At 37.2% G+C, this 15,970-nt stretch overlaps 1 protein-coding gene and 1 long non-coding RNA gene across 4 annotated transcripts in view; one reads left to right on the top strand and one right to left on the bottom strand.

Annotated features, from left to right (window-relative positions):
• PPP1R1C (protein phosphatase 1 regulatory inhibitor subunit 1C) overlaps positions 1-10,213 on the bottom strand; it is a gene marked incomplete at both ends in the record, with an annotated part of 128,531 nt that extends 118,318 nt beyond the window's left edge. For 2 of the 3 annotated variants that reach the window (XM_082841525.1, XM_082841526.1), the window contains 2 exons: positions 8,395-8,455; positions 10,133-10,213. In XM_082841525.1, coding sequence (XP_082697651.1) covers positions 8,395-8,455; positions 10,133-10,213 — 142 coding nt within the window. Of the gene's footprint in view, positions 1-8,394; positions 8,477-10,132 lie in introns of all 3 variants that reach the window. The other variant, XM_082841524.1, reaches the window with a different exon arrangement.
• Positions 1-15,970, top strand: part of LOC309963243 — a 244,831-nt gene that overhangs the window by 110,427 nt on the left and 118,434 nt on the right. The gene's annotated exons all lie outside the window — the stretch shown is intronic.

Genomic DNA, 15,970 nt, shown 5'->3' with positions numbered 1-15,970 from the left:
TTGATGATGCAGGTTTTGGCAACTTATTTCACAAATAGCCTTGTTAAGCGCTATAATTACTATATCAAATTACCCTAAATGATACAAAATCATTGCGTTAAATTCAAAGATAATCTTCTTTCCATAACACAGAAAAGACTCATAGATATAGATTTAAAATTTCCCAGCACGTTCAGGGGCCCCTGAAATGCTAAGGAAGATATGAAGGGGACGAGTATGGAGAAGGCAATAACAGCAAACAGACTGGGAGGGAAGAGATGAATTCGGAGGGCCCTAACCCTTGCAGCTGGGACATTTGCTCCAGGACCTTCCTTTCTCTCCACCTCAGGCTTTCTGAGCTCCAGGTAGACTACTTGCCAGGACAATATGTTACATCTGGTCACAGTACTGGTGTTTCAAAAGATAGAATATAGTAACAATATTAACAACAACTTCAAAAGGTAGAATTTCAGGTAGTATGGAAACGGATTTAGGGAGATATTTTCCAGCACCTCTAAAATCTTACCACTTAGGTGCCTCCGTCCCTTACAGTGTTTTTTTCTTTCTTTGTAGTGTTATCTGTTTAGTTTGACAGCCTTGAATGGAGCTTGCATCCTCCAATAGACCACGGTACCCTTCACAGCATCCTACACGGAGCCCAGGCAGGCATCTATGTCCCCTGCCTGGACCCTGTGCGGACATTTCAGCTTTAGCCCCTGGTAAGTTCTGCTACCAAATTGTGTCTGGTATTGCTGGAAAAGCATCAGATCACTACTTGGTCAAAGTCATGAATAGAAATGGTGGAAGAAAGGATAGAAAATCCCAAAGCTTGAAAGCTTGTTCCTGAGCAATTCTAAAATAAATACATAAATAACGCTTCTCTATTAACTACATAGCTTGGTTAGATTTTTTGTTAGAGGTTTGGTAATTTACTGTTCTCCTTGAATATGATTATGAAACAGAAACAATTAGAAAGAGCTGTTAGAAACTTTTTCTAGCTTAAATTTGAAATTGAATGTGCTCTTAAGCCCCCAGAACAGCTGATTACAGTGCTGTCCATGTGTACTATTATGTAGACACAAAAATGTGCATCTGTTTATTCAGTGGATGCAGAATAGCCTTATTTCTAATGAATATATTTTATATTGAGTGAAATCTGATAGTGTTGGGAAAAAAAAAGCTTTTCAGAGCCTCGTGAACCCAGCTTCCCCACTTTTAATGGGCCTTAAAAGGATGAGCCACTTTTTTGGGGTAACACAGGCAGTAAGCAGCCATCTGAGAGCCAGATTCAAGCCTGAGTGATTCCAACACCTCTATTCCTAAGTAGTACATGCCGGCCTCTCCAAAATGAGAGTTGCCATTTATCAAGCATCTAGTCTCTGTACTGTATTTTACAACATTATAACCTAATCACCCAAAACATCCTATGGTAAACATTTCTGCACTGAATTGAAATATATTTTGTATTTGGCCACATGTTGTTGATCTTACTACCAATATATATACATGTGTCAAATTATGCCTCAGGTAGGTTTCTCCATGAGGTCAGGGATGGTGACTTACTTATTTTATCCCCTAGAGTAGCTAACACTGTGCCTTAGCCAGAATAAGTGCCCAGAAAAGTTTAATAGATTGCCATTGGATTTGAGAATATATTTTTTTATCCACTTAAATTTAATAGACCATGGGCATCTAATATCTACTAGATATGCTACTAGTTTTGAGTAGCTATATCTATGCTACTAGTTTGGAATAAATAATAACATTTTAGCTCTGATGCCAATTCATAAAAGCTTAAAGCCAAAAGATCAAGACAAGTTTTACAAATGTTTCATAGAATAGTGAGCATGATAAATAAATGCCTCTATGTCTTGGCCAGAATTAATCTTACTGTGGTCTGAGCTGTTGGAATTTCTGTTATTACAATTGTATCCTGGTTCATCCAGATGTATTATTCTCTGTTACCTAGTCCACATGTTCCTCGAGGATTTAGAATAAGGACTCAGTAAATACTTAATTGAATTGAATGTATAAATCAATAAATACCTTCAAGAGTTGCAGGTGAGAGGAGAGTATTGGAATAACAAAGCCAAACAATGAATCAGATTAGTTAGGGGAAAGTTTTGAGATTTAAATGAGTCTCAGGTTGCAATTTAAATAAGATTAATTGGAAAACATGGAGATTGATTTACACAAGTGAGTCAGTCTAGGCTGTCTTAAGAGTTGGCAAAGGAACCAAAAGGAGGAACCAAAGGAAGAAAGCTTACCCAGAATATAGCACAGGAATGGTGTATGGAAGGAAGTGAGAGCAAATGGAGTGGAATCAAATGTGAGCAATCAAATGAGAGTTTAATAGATATCACTAAAGGATTTTTATACTCCGTAGTCAATCTTCTTTCTTTCCACATACTATTAGGATATGACTTGCATTTTTTTCCTTTTTTTTGATTGCACCAAGTGGTTTGCAGGATCTCAGTTCCCTGATTAGGCATCGAACCCGGGCCCTCAGCAGTGAAAGCACAGAGTCCTAACCACTGAACCACCAGGGAATTCCCATGAATTGCATTTTTGATTGGATACAAATTTTTCACAAAGATCTCTTACTTGCAATATATTTTTCATAACTTTATAGACATCAGTAGCATGCTTATTTTTAAAATATTCCCAAGGACTCATATTTCATGAAAATTATGTTTGTAAACCAGACATGGTCAGTTGAACAAATACCACAGTATAAGATCCATAACAATTCCATAATTGTGTATTCTTATCCTGATGAATTAGGAGTTATGGTACATCTTTTCTCTTGTCAAGAACCAATGCCTCATGGGGACACTGTTTGACACCGCCTAATGCAGTCAGGATGGGAAAAGAGCTGGGCCATCTTCTGATAAGAAATGCAGGTTTTAGGGCTTCCCTGGTGGCGCAGTGGTTGAGAGTCCACCTGCCGATGCAGGGGACACGGGTTCGTGCTGGCTGGGCCTCCTGTGAGCCATGGCCGCTGAACCTGCGCATCCGGAGCCTGTGCTCCGCAACGGGAGAGGCCACAACAGTGAGAGGTCCGCATACCGCAAAAAAAAAAAAAAGGAAATGCAGGTTTTAGGAGAACTCAGCATGGATATAATGACACAGGGGGATTGCATGTCTTCAGTATCTATTTGGTTGCAGACACTGTGCTATGCATTTTCTTATACCTCGATGTCCTCTTTTAAAAAGGGAGAAACTGAGCCCACAGAGGTCAACTGCACACCCAATGTCTCACTACCAGAAACCGGCAAAGCTGGGATTCAAACCCAAGTCTTACTCCAAAGGCAGTGCTTTACCTACTACAAACACTGCCTTTCAACATTATGCAGAAGTACCTTAGGGTTATTTTCACCTGCTATAATCCCCACAAGTAGGAAAACAGAGACCAAGAAAAAGGAAGTGAATTGAACCTACCATAATTCATATTTCACTAAGCTATTTCTTATTAAACTCAGTGTAAAAGATGAGCAGTATATGCTATTGCTCAAAATGAGCAAAAGTAGTAATCTTGCTGAAATAAAACAGCACTATTTCATAGTTTTATAATTTGCCCTTTCATTTTTCTTCCATTCAGTTTGAAGATTACACTAGTCCTTTGAACACTTATGGTATAGCAAACTTTGGCATGACTAAGAACTGGAACCTCATCTTTGGCTCACAATTATTCCTATTGATGGGGCTATTTGGCTGCACAGACTGAATAGTTATAGGAAAATAAGTCAATCCGTTGTACAGTACACGAACCTCTGAAAGCCACATGCATCACTTATCTTTGAAATTTTTTTTTTTTTGGCTGCGCTGTGCAGCATGTGAGATCTTAGTTCCCCGACTAGGGATGGAGTCTGTCCCCCCTGCATTGGGAGCTCAGAGTCTTAACCACTGGACCACCAGGAAAGTCCCTGCATTACTTATCTTTAACTCATTCAGCATGGTTTGGCATTCCATAACTTATAGAAATAAATGCTGAGGAGAAAAAAATAGGCTTTTCTGACAGAAATTCATACCAGTTAAACCTTGAAGAGTCTTCAAACACTGGACCTTTCTTTCTTTTGTACTGTCATTAATGTTCAGAAGGCAAAATAAATGCTGAACAATCAACGACAATTGTAGATCAGAATGAATTACAGCCACATTCCCAAAGAAGATGAGAAAAAAGAATGAAACAAAACTGTATGGACTATAGGTCCAGTACAGCTTTTACTTGAACACATTTGATTGGAGGTCCCTGCGGGTGACAGGCCCCTCCAGGTGTGGGACTGATGATGTCTTACCCATCCTTAAGAATCCCAGGAAAATCCTCAGTGAGATTCCTGGAACTTGTACTCAGGGTGCCCATTGCCTACCAGTCACTCATTTTGTAAAATACAGGGTCTCCATGAAGAGAGACTGTTTGCATATGAATGCCCTAACACTAGAAATAAATGTCCACTTTAACTTGATGACCCTGCAAAACCTCACATCACTGAAAATTTCTGGAGCCTCTGTGCTTTGAACACTCAGTCTGAGTCCAGCAATATTCTGTGTCATCCAGTGTCTCAGGATTTTAAATACAGAGCCTTGAAAATCTTATTAGTCAACTTACTGTCAAATTCCTAAAATGCAAGCCTCATTTAGAAAGTCACATGCTACTTCCAGAACGGACTGTGGCTTCCTTTTCAGTGTGTGGAGACAAATAGCCCAATCAACTGGAAATCCCCGTTCTCTTTACTAACTAGACTTACTCTCAAGATTGAAAGGAGATGGTGAGATATTGAATTCATATGTCTCATTATTAAGTAATTTTTAGGAACATGGCCCATGTGAGAAAATGCTTTATTTTTATTCCTCATTTCTAAGAATATTTGGAGCGAAAAGTGTTGAAGAGAAAGTCAGTCTTCCCCAAATTTGGCTGTGATAGGAAGTTCAATAAATATCCCCCATTTTACATTATATGTCTGGTCCCACTTATTAGATGTACAACAAACTTCTAAATGATGCCAGAACTCCTGTGTACTTATCCAAATCTTCAGTAAGCTCCTGGCCTTTTACAGTTCGCTCATGTTCAATAGGCATCAGGTCCATTAAACTTAGTTGTAACCATATTGTCTCTGCCTAACAGCAAGTGGAAAAGAATGGATGCCACAAACTTTAATATTCAGAAGGCCTGTTCTAATCTGGCTTTTTACTGGAAGACTGTGTCCAGCTCTAGGCTCCAAAGGCCTAGAGACAAGGAGAATTTGGATAGAGCTCATTAAGGCCCTTATTGGGTGCTGGGAATATTCAATCCAGAAAAGAAGGTAATGAAGAATTGCCTTATGTATTTAAAAAGGTGAGTAGGGAGTTCCCTGGTGACCTAGTGGTTAGGATTCTGGGCTTTCACTGCCGTGGCCTGGGTTCAATCCTTGGGGAACTGAGATCCCACAAGCCCACAAGTGCAGACGAACAAATAAGTAAGTAAGTAAATAAATAAATAAATATTTTTTTAAAAAAGGTGAGTACATGAACTTTTATTGACAAGAGTAAATGAAGAGTTATTTTAGAATAAAGTGGGGCATCACTCAAGTTTTTCATAAGAAACTTTTCTAACTTGTAAAATTATTTGATCTTATATTGAAAACTAGTTGTAACTATGGATTCTTCTCTGATATATACAAAATGGAGCAAGTCTCAGGGACTTGGGTCGATTTCTGTATCCTTCATGAAGAACTGTGGTTAGATTAGGTAGTTTCTGAAGTTCTTTCCCAATTCTAGGTTTCTAATACTGGTAGCCAAATAAATATACAGTCTTCTCATAAGCCTACTGTTGTAAATACAAGTAATGTTTAAGTAAATCTAGAAATGTGATGAAATAAATTGCAGAAAGTGACATTGCCATTTACTTCTAAATAGAGAAGATTTATATATAGTCATCCCTTTAAATAAAAATATAGAAACCAAACCAGTTAACTACATATTGTACAAGAGTAAAAGCAAATAGTACAAGACGAGACAATGAGACTCTTACTGTATAACCTCAGAGAGGTTATCATAAATAGGCACTTACTCAGAAGATTAAAAATTCTGAAAGATAAGCAGTTTGCTACAAGGTCAAACTGGTAGCCCTAGAAAACATTTGAAAAAGACGAAATTTGTCTTTGGTGCACCTCTACCCCTGCATCTCTGGCTTCTAGAACCTTTTTACTGCCATTGGCTGTTTAGAGTCATTCCAAGAAGCAAACATTGTTTCTGCCCTCTCCACCATAAAGACACACCCTTTGCTTTTAAACTTTTTCAGGTATGATGCCTTCAATTTAACATTTTTAGTCTTGTGTCCCATTATTTTGAATTAAATTGATTAATCTATGCCGGAGGATATATCCTTAACAGGTTATGTAACTGTTTCCCTCGTGTTTCTACTGCTGAGAATTCTAGGCTGTTGGTTAGAAAGGGACTGATGTGACATTTTGTTGCCCCTGGAATCTTACCAATCAGGTGCCCACCTCATCTATATGTTTACACAGGCAAAGATGAACTAGCAAACAATCTGGATTTACATGTTGAAATATCTTTCTATTTCCTTTATTTCTCATCTAAAATTAAATCATTCTTTCAAATATTCTTTTATAACAGACTATTTCTGCAAACTCCTGAAAAGATTTTTTTTAAGTAAGCCATGTCTAATTCATTTAACAATGATTACAATATACTGATCTTATCATATGAATTGGAAAGGTTTGTTAATTATGTCTCTGTAATGGAAAATTTAATTTTCTTTGCTTCATTAATTGACAAGAAAGATTTTCAGGGATTTGAATTTTAAAGAGCATTAATGATAGGTGATTCCAAGAATACTCATATGTGTCCTGGGCAATTTCAATAAATTGAAGAGATTTGTTTATTTACCAGGATTTAAAGCTGCACCCGATTTTTATTTGTCAAAGAACACATTGCTTTTGAGGGCTAAAAGCAACAATTGCTTTAACAAGGTCATTTAACAATTAAGTTTTTTTGTTGTTGCTGTTATTCGTTTTGTTTGATAGAGAATGTTCAGATAATATTTGAAACATAAAGAATTGTTGGATAGGAAAGAAGTATTTAGTACAGATGAAATTATGAAGATTCTGTTCTTCTTGTTATATCTTTGGGCAGCACTTTTCAAGGTTAGCATAGAGAGGTAAGTTCTAGGACACTGTGGAGAAGTCTGCCACTATGAGCAAAAGGCTGTGATGGAAAATTGCTCTAAAATTACCTCCAATATGAAAAGATTTCATTATTATGTTTATTTACTTCTATTTATTTGCACCTCTTACCAGTTGCATCTCTTATTCAACCAAATATAAGTTATATTTATTAAGTGAAATAATATATTTGAAAATGATTTTAAAATGCTATAGCACTTTAAAGATACAGCATCAAATTATAATTCTTTGTTTTCAGCAGGAATAAATTTGCCTATTTGTTTCCCAACAACTGAACATCTTTCTGTATTTGGGCTCCATGACTAATATGCTATTAGAATTTTACTTTCTTATATATGTTTCTCTAATTAGAAAGGAATCTGAAAAAGTCAAAGACTGTTTTGCCCCAGTGTTCTTAAAACGAATCATTCCCTACAATCTGTAATTACACTTACTATGTTTCCACTAAACTCTTTTTAGCCACCTTTATTGTTTATACCTGCAAAAAATCCAACAACAAGTCCTGCCTGGATACAAATTAGTGCCGTGACCTTCGCTGTCTTACTTGTATTTCTAGAAACAGAGCTTAAATGTGAAATTAAAATCACCCCCATTCAATAAGTACATAATGCTTGTGTGTTGCAGATCATAGTCCTTTATCAGGAATAATAATGCAGCTTTACTTTATACGGGAAATGGAGAATAAAACCTCAACAAATGGATGCAGCTCTTCAGAATGGCTCCCAAATGGGCAGTGCTGAAAATTGATCTGGTTACTTGTCAATTGCATTATTCAGAGATTACATCAGCATCAAAGCTGTAGCCAATGCTGGCTCATTGCCCACCCCATGATAACCTTTGATTAAAAAACAACTCTGTAAAGATATAAGCATCTCCAGGGCTGCAATTTGAGCTATGAAACCTAATTAAACAACTTTCTACCAGGCTCATTAATAAGCACTGAACCAGATTCTATGCAAACACCTGAACACATGACAGTGATTGCTAACAAAACATTTCATAGCATATCGTCACCAGTAAGTCATTCTAGAGGAAAAGCAGGCAGTTGACTGAGACAGTTTTCATAATATCTATTTCTGATTTTGTTTATGATCCATCGTATAGACTAGCTTATTAGATTATTGCTAACTGAAATCCCGAATTGAAATCTGTTGGCAATGGCATGCTCTTTGATGTTCCTCAAACAATTCTATTCTGTCACATCAGTACATAAGACATCATGCTTCTTTACCTGGGGGGTTATGTTCATTGAGAATCACAAGTGATGCTGGTGTAGGTCTTCTTTTCCTGATCTGTGAACAACAAAGGCCCAGCTAAGGTCAGAGACTGTCAGACTCTGTTCCAGGTTACTCTACAGCTTGCAAGGCTGTCCCATCCTCATCTTTTCCCAACATAAAGAGCAAATTTCTGGGGGGCACACAGTAGGCGCTCGCTAATTTTATTTTGAATAATAGAAAGCCAGAACTGTCAGATATTAATATCACCTTCTTTGATCAAAAAGCTGCATTTCCACAGAAAAGAAATAGTTGTATGTAACCAAATGATACCACTGAATACTAATATGCAGTGAAGGTACAGGGATGACTTGCTTATTTTAGTGGCTCTCTTGGAGCCTCATAAATTGATGAAGCTTTCGAGATCCATTACACTTATTTCTAAATGGGGTAAGAGAAGCTTAGAAAACTCAAATTTCCAGCAGGTTAAATTTAACAGCATACGTTCTTAACTTCAATTAATATTATAAACTTTTCTTATTTTCTATAGTATTATTTAGAACAAATTAACACAGAAAGAATGAATATGGATCTTACAAAAGTATATAATTCACTTAAAACTAATAGGTTTGGTGTGGGGGTTTTTCTCCTTATTTTAGGAGTTACAGGAACATATTATGATTAGAATTTCTAATGTATCCTTGATTTTTTTAAATATATAAGTAAATTCCCAAATCAGTAGGATAGTGAATAAATTTTAAACAATGATATCTTGTCCAGGATAGAACCAATGCCCCATTCAACATAGATACATGTTCAAGGTTGTATTTATCTGGCTTGAGTTTGGGTGAATCTACTTCAGATTATCAAAACATCCTAGGAAGTTGAGAGTCTCAGATTCAATAATTACTTTTAAGACTTTGTATATAATATTTGGGAGAGGATTCAGGAATAATTTAGGGTTTAAGAAATTAATGAATTAGGTAGCAGACCCCATAAATTTGTTTTTGCCTCCTCACTGTTGTAATTTTACCACAAATGATCTTTTGAGTGGTTCCATTGAATCAAGAGTCTAAGTAACCTGAATATGAAAGGTGATACAGTAAACCAATCTCACATGAGAGAGGGAGAGAGATAGAACTAAAGATATATAGACATATTAAACTTGGGGAAAATCCAGGTTGTGTTAAAATACCATTTTTAATACCTGAATAAAATGTTTCTTAAATTATACATATATCTGTGATCCTATAATATATTACATATAATTACTGCTTTGGATACACAATGAAAACATTAAAATGAAACATTAAGCCTGTAATCTGAAATTATTCCAAGATTTAATGCTTTCATTGTTAAATGAATAATAATAAATAAATAATGTTATTATAAATAATAAAATAAAAGCTTGCTAATTTTGAAAAAAAAACTTGAAGTTTCTCTAAATGTTGAACCTGTTATTTTAATAAGCAAAAGCAAACAGATTTTTGGATCCCAATCTAAACTGCTAATATAACCATTTTTCCTTAATGGGTGCTAATTTGTATCACATGAAATGCTGCATTTTAGCCAGTAGTTCCCCCAGTGCAACTCAAATACAAGTGCATGTAGAAACGAAATTATTTCTCGTTCATATGTCCTGGGAAGTCACAAAGTTAGGCAAATTCAAGAGGTGGAGAAGCTTTCAATTAATAACAAGAATATACGTCTGTATTACTTACATACAGGAGCTGGTCCCCACCCAGTTCCACTTACCTGTTCAGCTGCTTCAGGTGCAATCTGACTCTGGCATAAAGGCACAGCAAACTGTATCTTTTTGGGACTGTTGGGCTCCATGACAATGATGAGAATTAGAGATGTGAAGGGCTCAGAAAGACTAACCCCAGGTGGTGTCTGGGATGTGTTTCCTCAGGCGCACTCCACCCCGCTACAGAATGCTTCGTAATAAATAGCTGTAATTCTAGAGAAAGCAAGTGAAGATGCCGAGGTCTGAGTAACTCCCTTCTTCAACATCCACAGTGATGCCTGGCTTGCCTGTTCCCCCACCAATCCCTTAGATCCTCTCAGCACAATGCAGAAACGAACTGTAAGCTAATTGTGTGCCTCTTCAGTAATATACACATGCCAAGCATTCACTCAGCAGCTAATTGAAAATGCAATGCTAGCCTTGAAGGACCTGCTGCCCCGGGATTTGAAAGAAAGGCTCTATCCACTGTACATTACTAACCGGCTGCTCAAAAGTGCAATGTAAGCTCCCTCTGAGTATTGCAGGGATGGGCCATTCATTATTGATGAACATAAAGCAGTAAGTTTTTAGAGTTGGGGGCAGGGTTTGGGTATAGGATCATTTCATTTCTCTTGGAGAACTTGTCCGTCAGACACCTTTGTTATTTCACATCCAGCTACCAAATTGATGAATTGCCATGGAGGGTAAGCCACAACCAATAGTATCAGCTATATTTATGCTGTGAGATCTGGTTAGGTAAGACTGATCATGGAATGCAGAGCGTCTGTGGTGGAGTGAGGACAACATTGCACTCAGGACTGAGCAGATCTCAGTTCAGCTTCTATCCCTACCACTAACAAGCTCTGTGGCCTCAAGCAAATCAGAGGCTATATCTAGGCCGCCATACTTTCCTCAGACAAACAAGGAGATTGGACTTAGTGACCTTTAAGCTCCTGTTCTGTTCCAGCATTCTATAATTGTAGTCCACAGTTTTCATTAGAGTGGAAAGTATTGGACAGCTAAATTTAGCAAATGGCTTGAAAGTCATGGCTGCTGCACTGACCTCTTTTATTTCCTGGTGGAGCCAGTTATATCCTCTGATATGGAAGAATACAGAAGTGACTAGAAGACATTAGTGGAAACCTAATGGGATCCAGCATTGTGATTTGTTGCCAATAGTGGGGATATATGTAACCAAAGGTCTTAGGGGAAAAAAGTGTAAAAGGGGAAATCTTCAGAATGATAGAGGATGATGATTATATTGGCTAGTGGTGAAGGTAGAGGGGGCCACTGGCCTGCTCTTCACATCTGTTAATATCTAAGGAGAGGCAATAGCACAGCCAGATGGCTTCATGCATTCAACTCCTTTTGCAAAGGAAGGCTGAAAATGAAGCTGCTTTAATAGGAGAAAGAACTTCTCTACTTCTTTATTTGAAAGATAGTGTTTGATGAATGCTAGACATATATATACATTTTTTTTTCTTTACATATTCATTCCCCTGTATGTGTGTGTGTGGGCAGAACCTTACTCAATGCCTAGAGTATGCAACTGTATTTTTTTTTATGTTTCAAATTTTTTATTTATTTTTCTTACATCTTTATTGGAGTATAATTGCTTTACAATGGTGTGTTAGTTTCTGCTTTATAACAAACTGAATCAGTTATACATATACATATGTTCCCATATCTCTTCCCTCTTGCGTCACCCTCCCTCCCACCCTCCCTATCCCACCCCTCCAGGCGGTCACAAAGCACAGACCTGATCTCCCTGTGCTATGCGGCTGCTTCCCACTAGCTGTCTATTTTACGTTTGGTAGTGTATATATGTCCATGCCACTCTCTCACTTTGTCACAGCTTACCCTTGCCCCTCCCCATATCCTCAAGTCCATTCTCTAGTAGGTCTGTCTCTTTATTCCTGTCTTACTCCTAGGCTCTTCATGACATTTTTTTTCCTTAGATTCCATATATATGTGTTAGTGCACGGTATTTGTCTTTTTCTTTCTTTCTTTTTTTTTTACATCTTTATTGGAGTATAATTGCTTTACAATGGTGTGTTAGTTTCTGCTTTATAACAAACTGAATCAGTTATACATATACATATGTTCCCATATCTCTTCCCTCTTGAGTCTCCCTCCCTCCCACCCTCCCTATCCCACCCCTCTAGGTGGTCACATAGCACTGAGTTGATCTCCCTGTGCTATGCGGCTGCTTCCCACTAGCTATCTATTTTATGTTTAGTAGTGTATATATGTCCATGCCACTCTCTCTCTTTGTCCCAGCTTACCCTTTCCCCTCCCCATATCCTCAAGTCCATTCTTTAGTAGGTCTGCATCTTTATTCCTGTCTTACCCCTAGGTTCTTCATGACATTTTTTTTTCGTAGATTCCATATATGTGTGTTAGCATATGGTATTTGTCTTTCTCTTTCTGACTTACTTCATTCTGTATGACAGACTCTAGGTCCATCCACCTCACTACAAATAACTCAATTTCCTTTCTTTTTATGGCTGAGTATTATTCCATTGTATATATGTGCCACATCTTCTTTATCCATTCATCCAATGATGGACACTTAGGTTGTTTCCATCTTCTGGCTATTGTAAATAGAGCTGCAATGAACATTTTGGTACATGACTCTTTTTGAATTATGGTTTCCTCAGGGTATATATGCCCAGTAGTGGGATTGCTGGGTCATATGGTAGTTCTATTTTTAGTTTTTTAAGGAACCTCCATACTGTTCTCCATAGTCGCTGTACCAATTCACATTCCCACCAGCAGTGCAAGAAGGTTCGCTTTTCTCCACACCCTCTCCAGCATTTATAGTTGCTAGATTTTTTGATGATGGCCATTCTGACCGGTGTGAGATGATATCTCATTATAGTTTTGAGTTGCATTTCTTTAATGATTAATGATGTTGAGCATTCTTTCATATGTTTGTTGGCACTCTGTATATCGTCTTTGGAGAAATGTCTATTTAGGTCTTCTGCCCATTTTTGGATTGGGTTGTTTATTTGTTATTGAGCTGCATGAGCTGCTTGTAAATTTTGGAGATTAATCCTTTGTCAGTTGCTTTATTTGCAAATATTTTCTCCCATTCTGAGGGTTGTCTTTTGGTCTTGTTTATGGTTTCCTTTGCTGTGCAAAAACTTTGAAGTTTCATTAGGGTCCCATTTGTTTATTTTTGTTTTTATTTCCATTTCTCTAGGAGGTGGGTCAAAAAGGATCTTGCTGTGATTTATGTCATAGAGTGTTCTGCCTATGTTTTCCTCTAAGAGTTTGGTAGTTTCTGGCCTTACATTTAGGTCTTTAATCCATTATGAGTTTACTTTTGTGTATGGTGTTAGGGAGTGTTCTACTCTCATATTTCTTCATGTACCTGTCCAGTTTTCCCAGCACCAATTATTGAAAAGGCTGTCCTTTCTCCACTGTACATTCCTGCCTCTTTTATCAAAGATAAGGTGAACATATGTGCGTGGGTTTATCTCTGGGACTTCTGTGCTGTTCCATTGATCTATATTTCTGTTTTTGTGCCAGTACCATACTGTCTTGATTACTGTAGCTTTGTAGTATAGTCTGAAGTCAGGGAGCCTGATTCCTCCAGCTCTGTTTCTCGTTCTCAAGATTGCTTTGGCTATTTGGGATCTTTTGTGTTTCCATACAAATTGTGAAATTTTTTGTTCTAGTTCTGTGAAAAATGCCATTGGTAGTTTGATAGGGATTGCACTGAATCTGTAGATTGCTTTGGGTAGTAGAGTCATTTTCACAATGTTGATTCTTCCAATCCAAGAACACAGTATATCGCTCCATCTATTTGTATCATCTTTAATTTCTTTCATCAGTGTCTTATAATTTTCTGCATATATGTCTTTTGTCTCCTTAGGTAGGTTTATTCCTAGATATTTTATTCTTTTTGTTGCAATGGTAAATGGGAGTGTTTTCTTGATTCCACTTTCAGATTTTTCATCATTAGTGTATAGGTATGCCAGAGATTTCTGTGCATTAATTTTGTGTCCTGCTACTTTACCAAATTCTTTGATTAGCTCTAGTAGATTTAGGATTCTCTATGTATAGTATCATGTCATCTGCAAACAGTGACAGCTTTACTTCTTCTTTTCTGATTTGGATTCCTTTTATTTCCTTTTCTTCTCTGATTGCTGTGGCTAAAATTTCCACAACTATGTTGAATAAGAGTGGTGAGAGTGGGCAACCTTGTCTTGTTCCTGATCTTAGTGGAAATGCTTTCAGTTTTTCACCATTGAGGACGATGTTGGCTGTGGGTTTGTCATATATGGCCTTTATTATGTTGAGGAAAGTTCCCTCTATGCCTACTTTCTGCAGGGTTTTTATCATAAATGGGTGTTGAATTTTGTCGAAAGCTTTCTCTGCATCTATTGAGAGGACCATATGGTTTTTCTCCTTCAGTTTGTTAATATGGTGTATCACATTGATTGATTTCGTATATTGAAGAATCCTTGCATTCCTGGAATAAACCCCCTTGATCATGGTGTATGCTACTTTTAATGTGCTGTTGGATTCTGTTTGCTAGTATTTTGTTGAAGATTTTTGCATCTATGTTCATCAGTGATATTGGCCTGTAGTTTTCTTTCTTTGTGACATCCTTGTCTGGTGTTGGTATCAGGTTGATGGTGGCCTCGTAGAATGAGTTTGGGAGTGTTCCTCCCTCTGCTATATTTTGGAAGAGTTTGAGAAGGATAGGTGTTAGCTCTTCTCTAAATGTTTGATAGAATTCGCCTGTGAAGCCATCTGCTCCTGGGCTTTTGTTTGTTGGAAGATTTTTAATCACAGTTTCAATTTCAGTGCTTGTGATTGGTCTGTTCATATTTTCTATTTCTTCCTGATTCAGTCTTGGCATGTTGTGCATTTCTAAAATTTGTCCATTTCTTCCAGGTTTTCCATTTTATTGGCATGGAGTTGCTTGTAGTAATCTCTCATGATCTTTTGTATTTCTGCAGTGTCAGTTGTTACTTCTCCTTTTTCATTTCTAATTCAATTGATTTGAGTCTTCTCCCTTTTTTTCTTGATGAGTCTGGCTAGTGGTTTATCGATTTCGTTTATTTTCTCAGAGAACCAGCTTTTAGTTTTATTGATCTTTGCTATCGTTTCCTTCATTTCTTTTTCATTTATTTCTGATCTGATCTTTATGATTTCTTTCCTTCGGCTAACTTTGGGGTTTTTTTGTTCTTCTTTTTCTAATTGCTTTAGATGCAAGGTTAGGTTGTTTATTCGAGATGTTTCCTGTTTCTTAAGGTAGGATTGTATTGCTATAAACTTCCCTCTTAGAACTGCTTATGCTGCATCCCATAGGTTTTGGGTTGTTGTGTCTCCATTTTGATTTGTTTCTAGGTATTTTTTTCATTTCCTCTTTGGTTTCTTCAGTGATCACTTCGTTATCAAGTAGTGTATTGTTTAGCCTCCATGTGTTTGTATTTTTTACAGATATTTTCCTGTAATTGATATCTAGTCTCATAGTGTTGTGGTCAGAAAAGATACTTGATACAATTTCAATTTTCTTAAATTTACCAAGGCTTGATTTGTGACCCAAGATATGATCCATCCTGGAGAATGTTCCATGAGCACTTGAGAAAACAGTGTATTCTGTTGTTTTTGGATGGAATGTCCTATAAATATCAATTAAGTCTACCTTGTTTAATGTATCATTTAAAGCTTGTGTTTCCTTATTTATTTTCATTTTGGATGATCTGTCCATTGGTGAAAGTGGGATGTTAAAGTCCACTACTATGAATGTGTTACTCTCGATTTCCCCTTTTTTTTGTGGTATGGGGGCCTCTCACGTTGTGGCCTCTCCTGTTGCAGAGCACAGGCTCTGGACACGCAGGCTCAGCGGC

This window comes from Leucopleurus acutus, assembly GCF_964270905.1.
Source record: "Leucopleurus acutus genome assembly, chromosome: 6".
Lineage (NCBI taxonomy): Eukaryota > Metazoa > Chordata > Mammalia > Artiodactyla > Delphinidae > Leucopleurus > Leucopleurus acutus.
The sequence above is the reverse complement of the archived record's forward strand: the minus strand, read 5'-3'. Positions and strand labels throughout refer to the sequence as shown.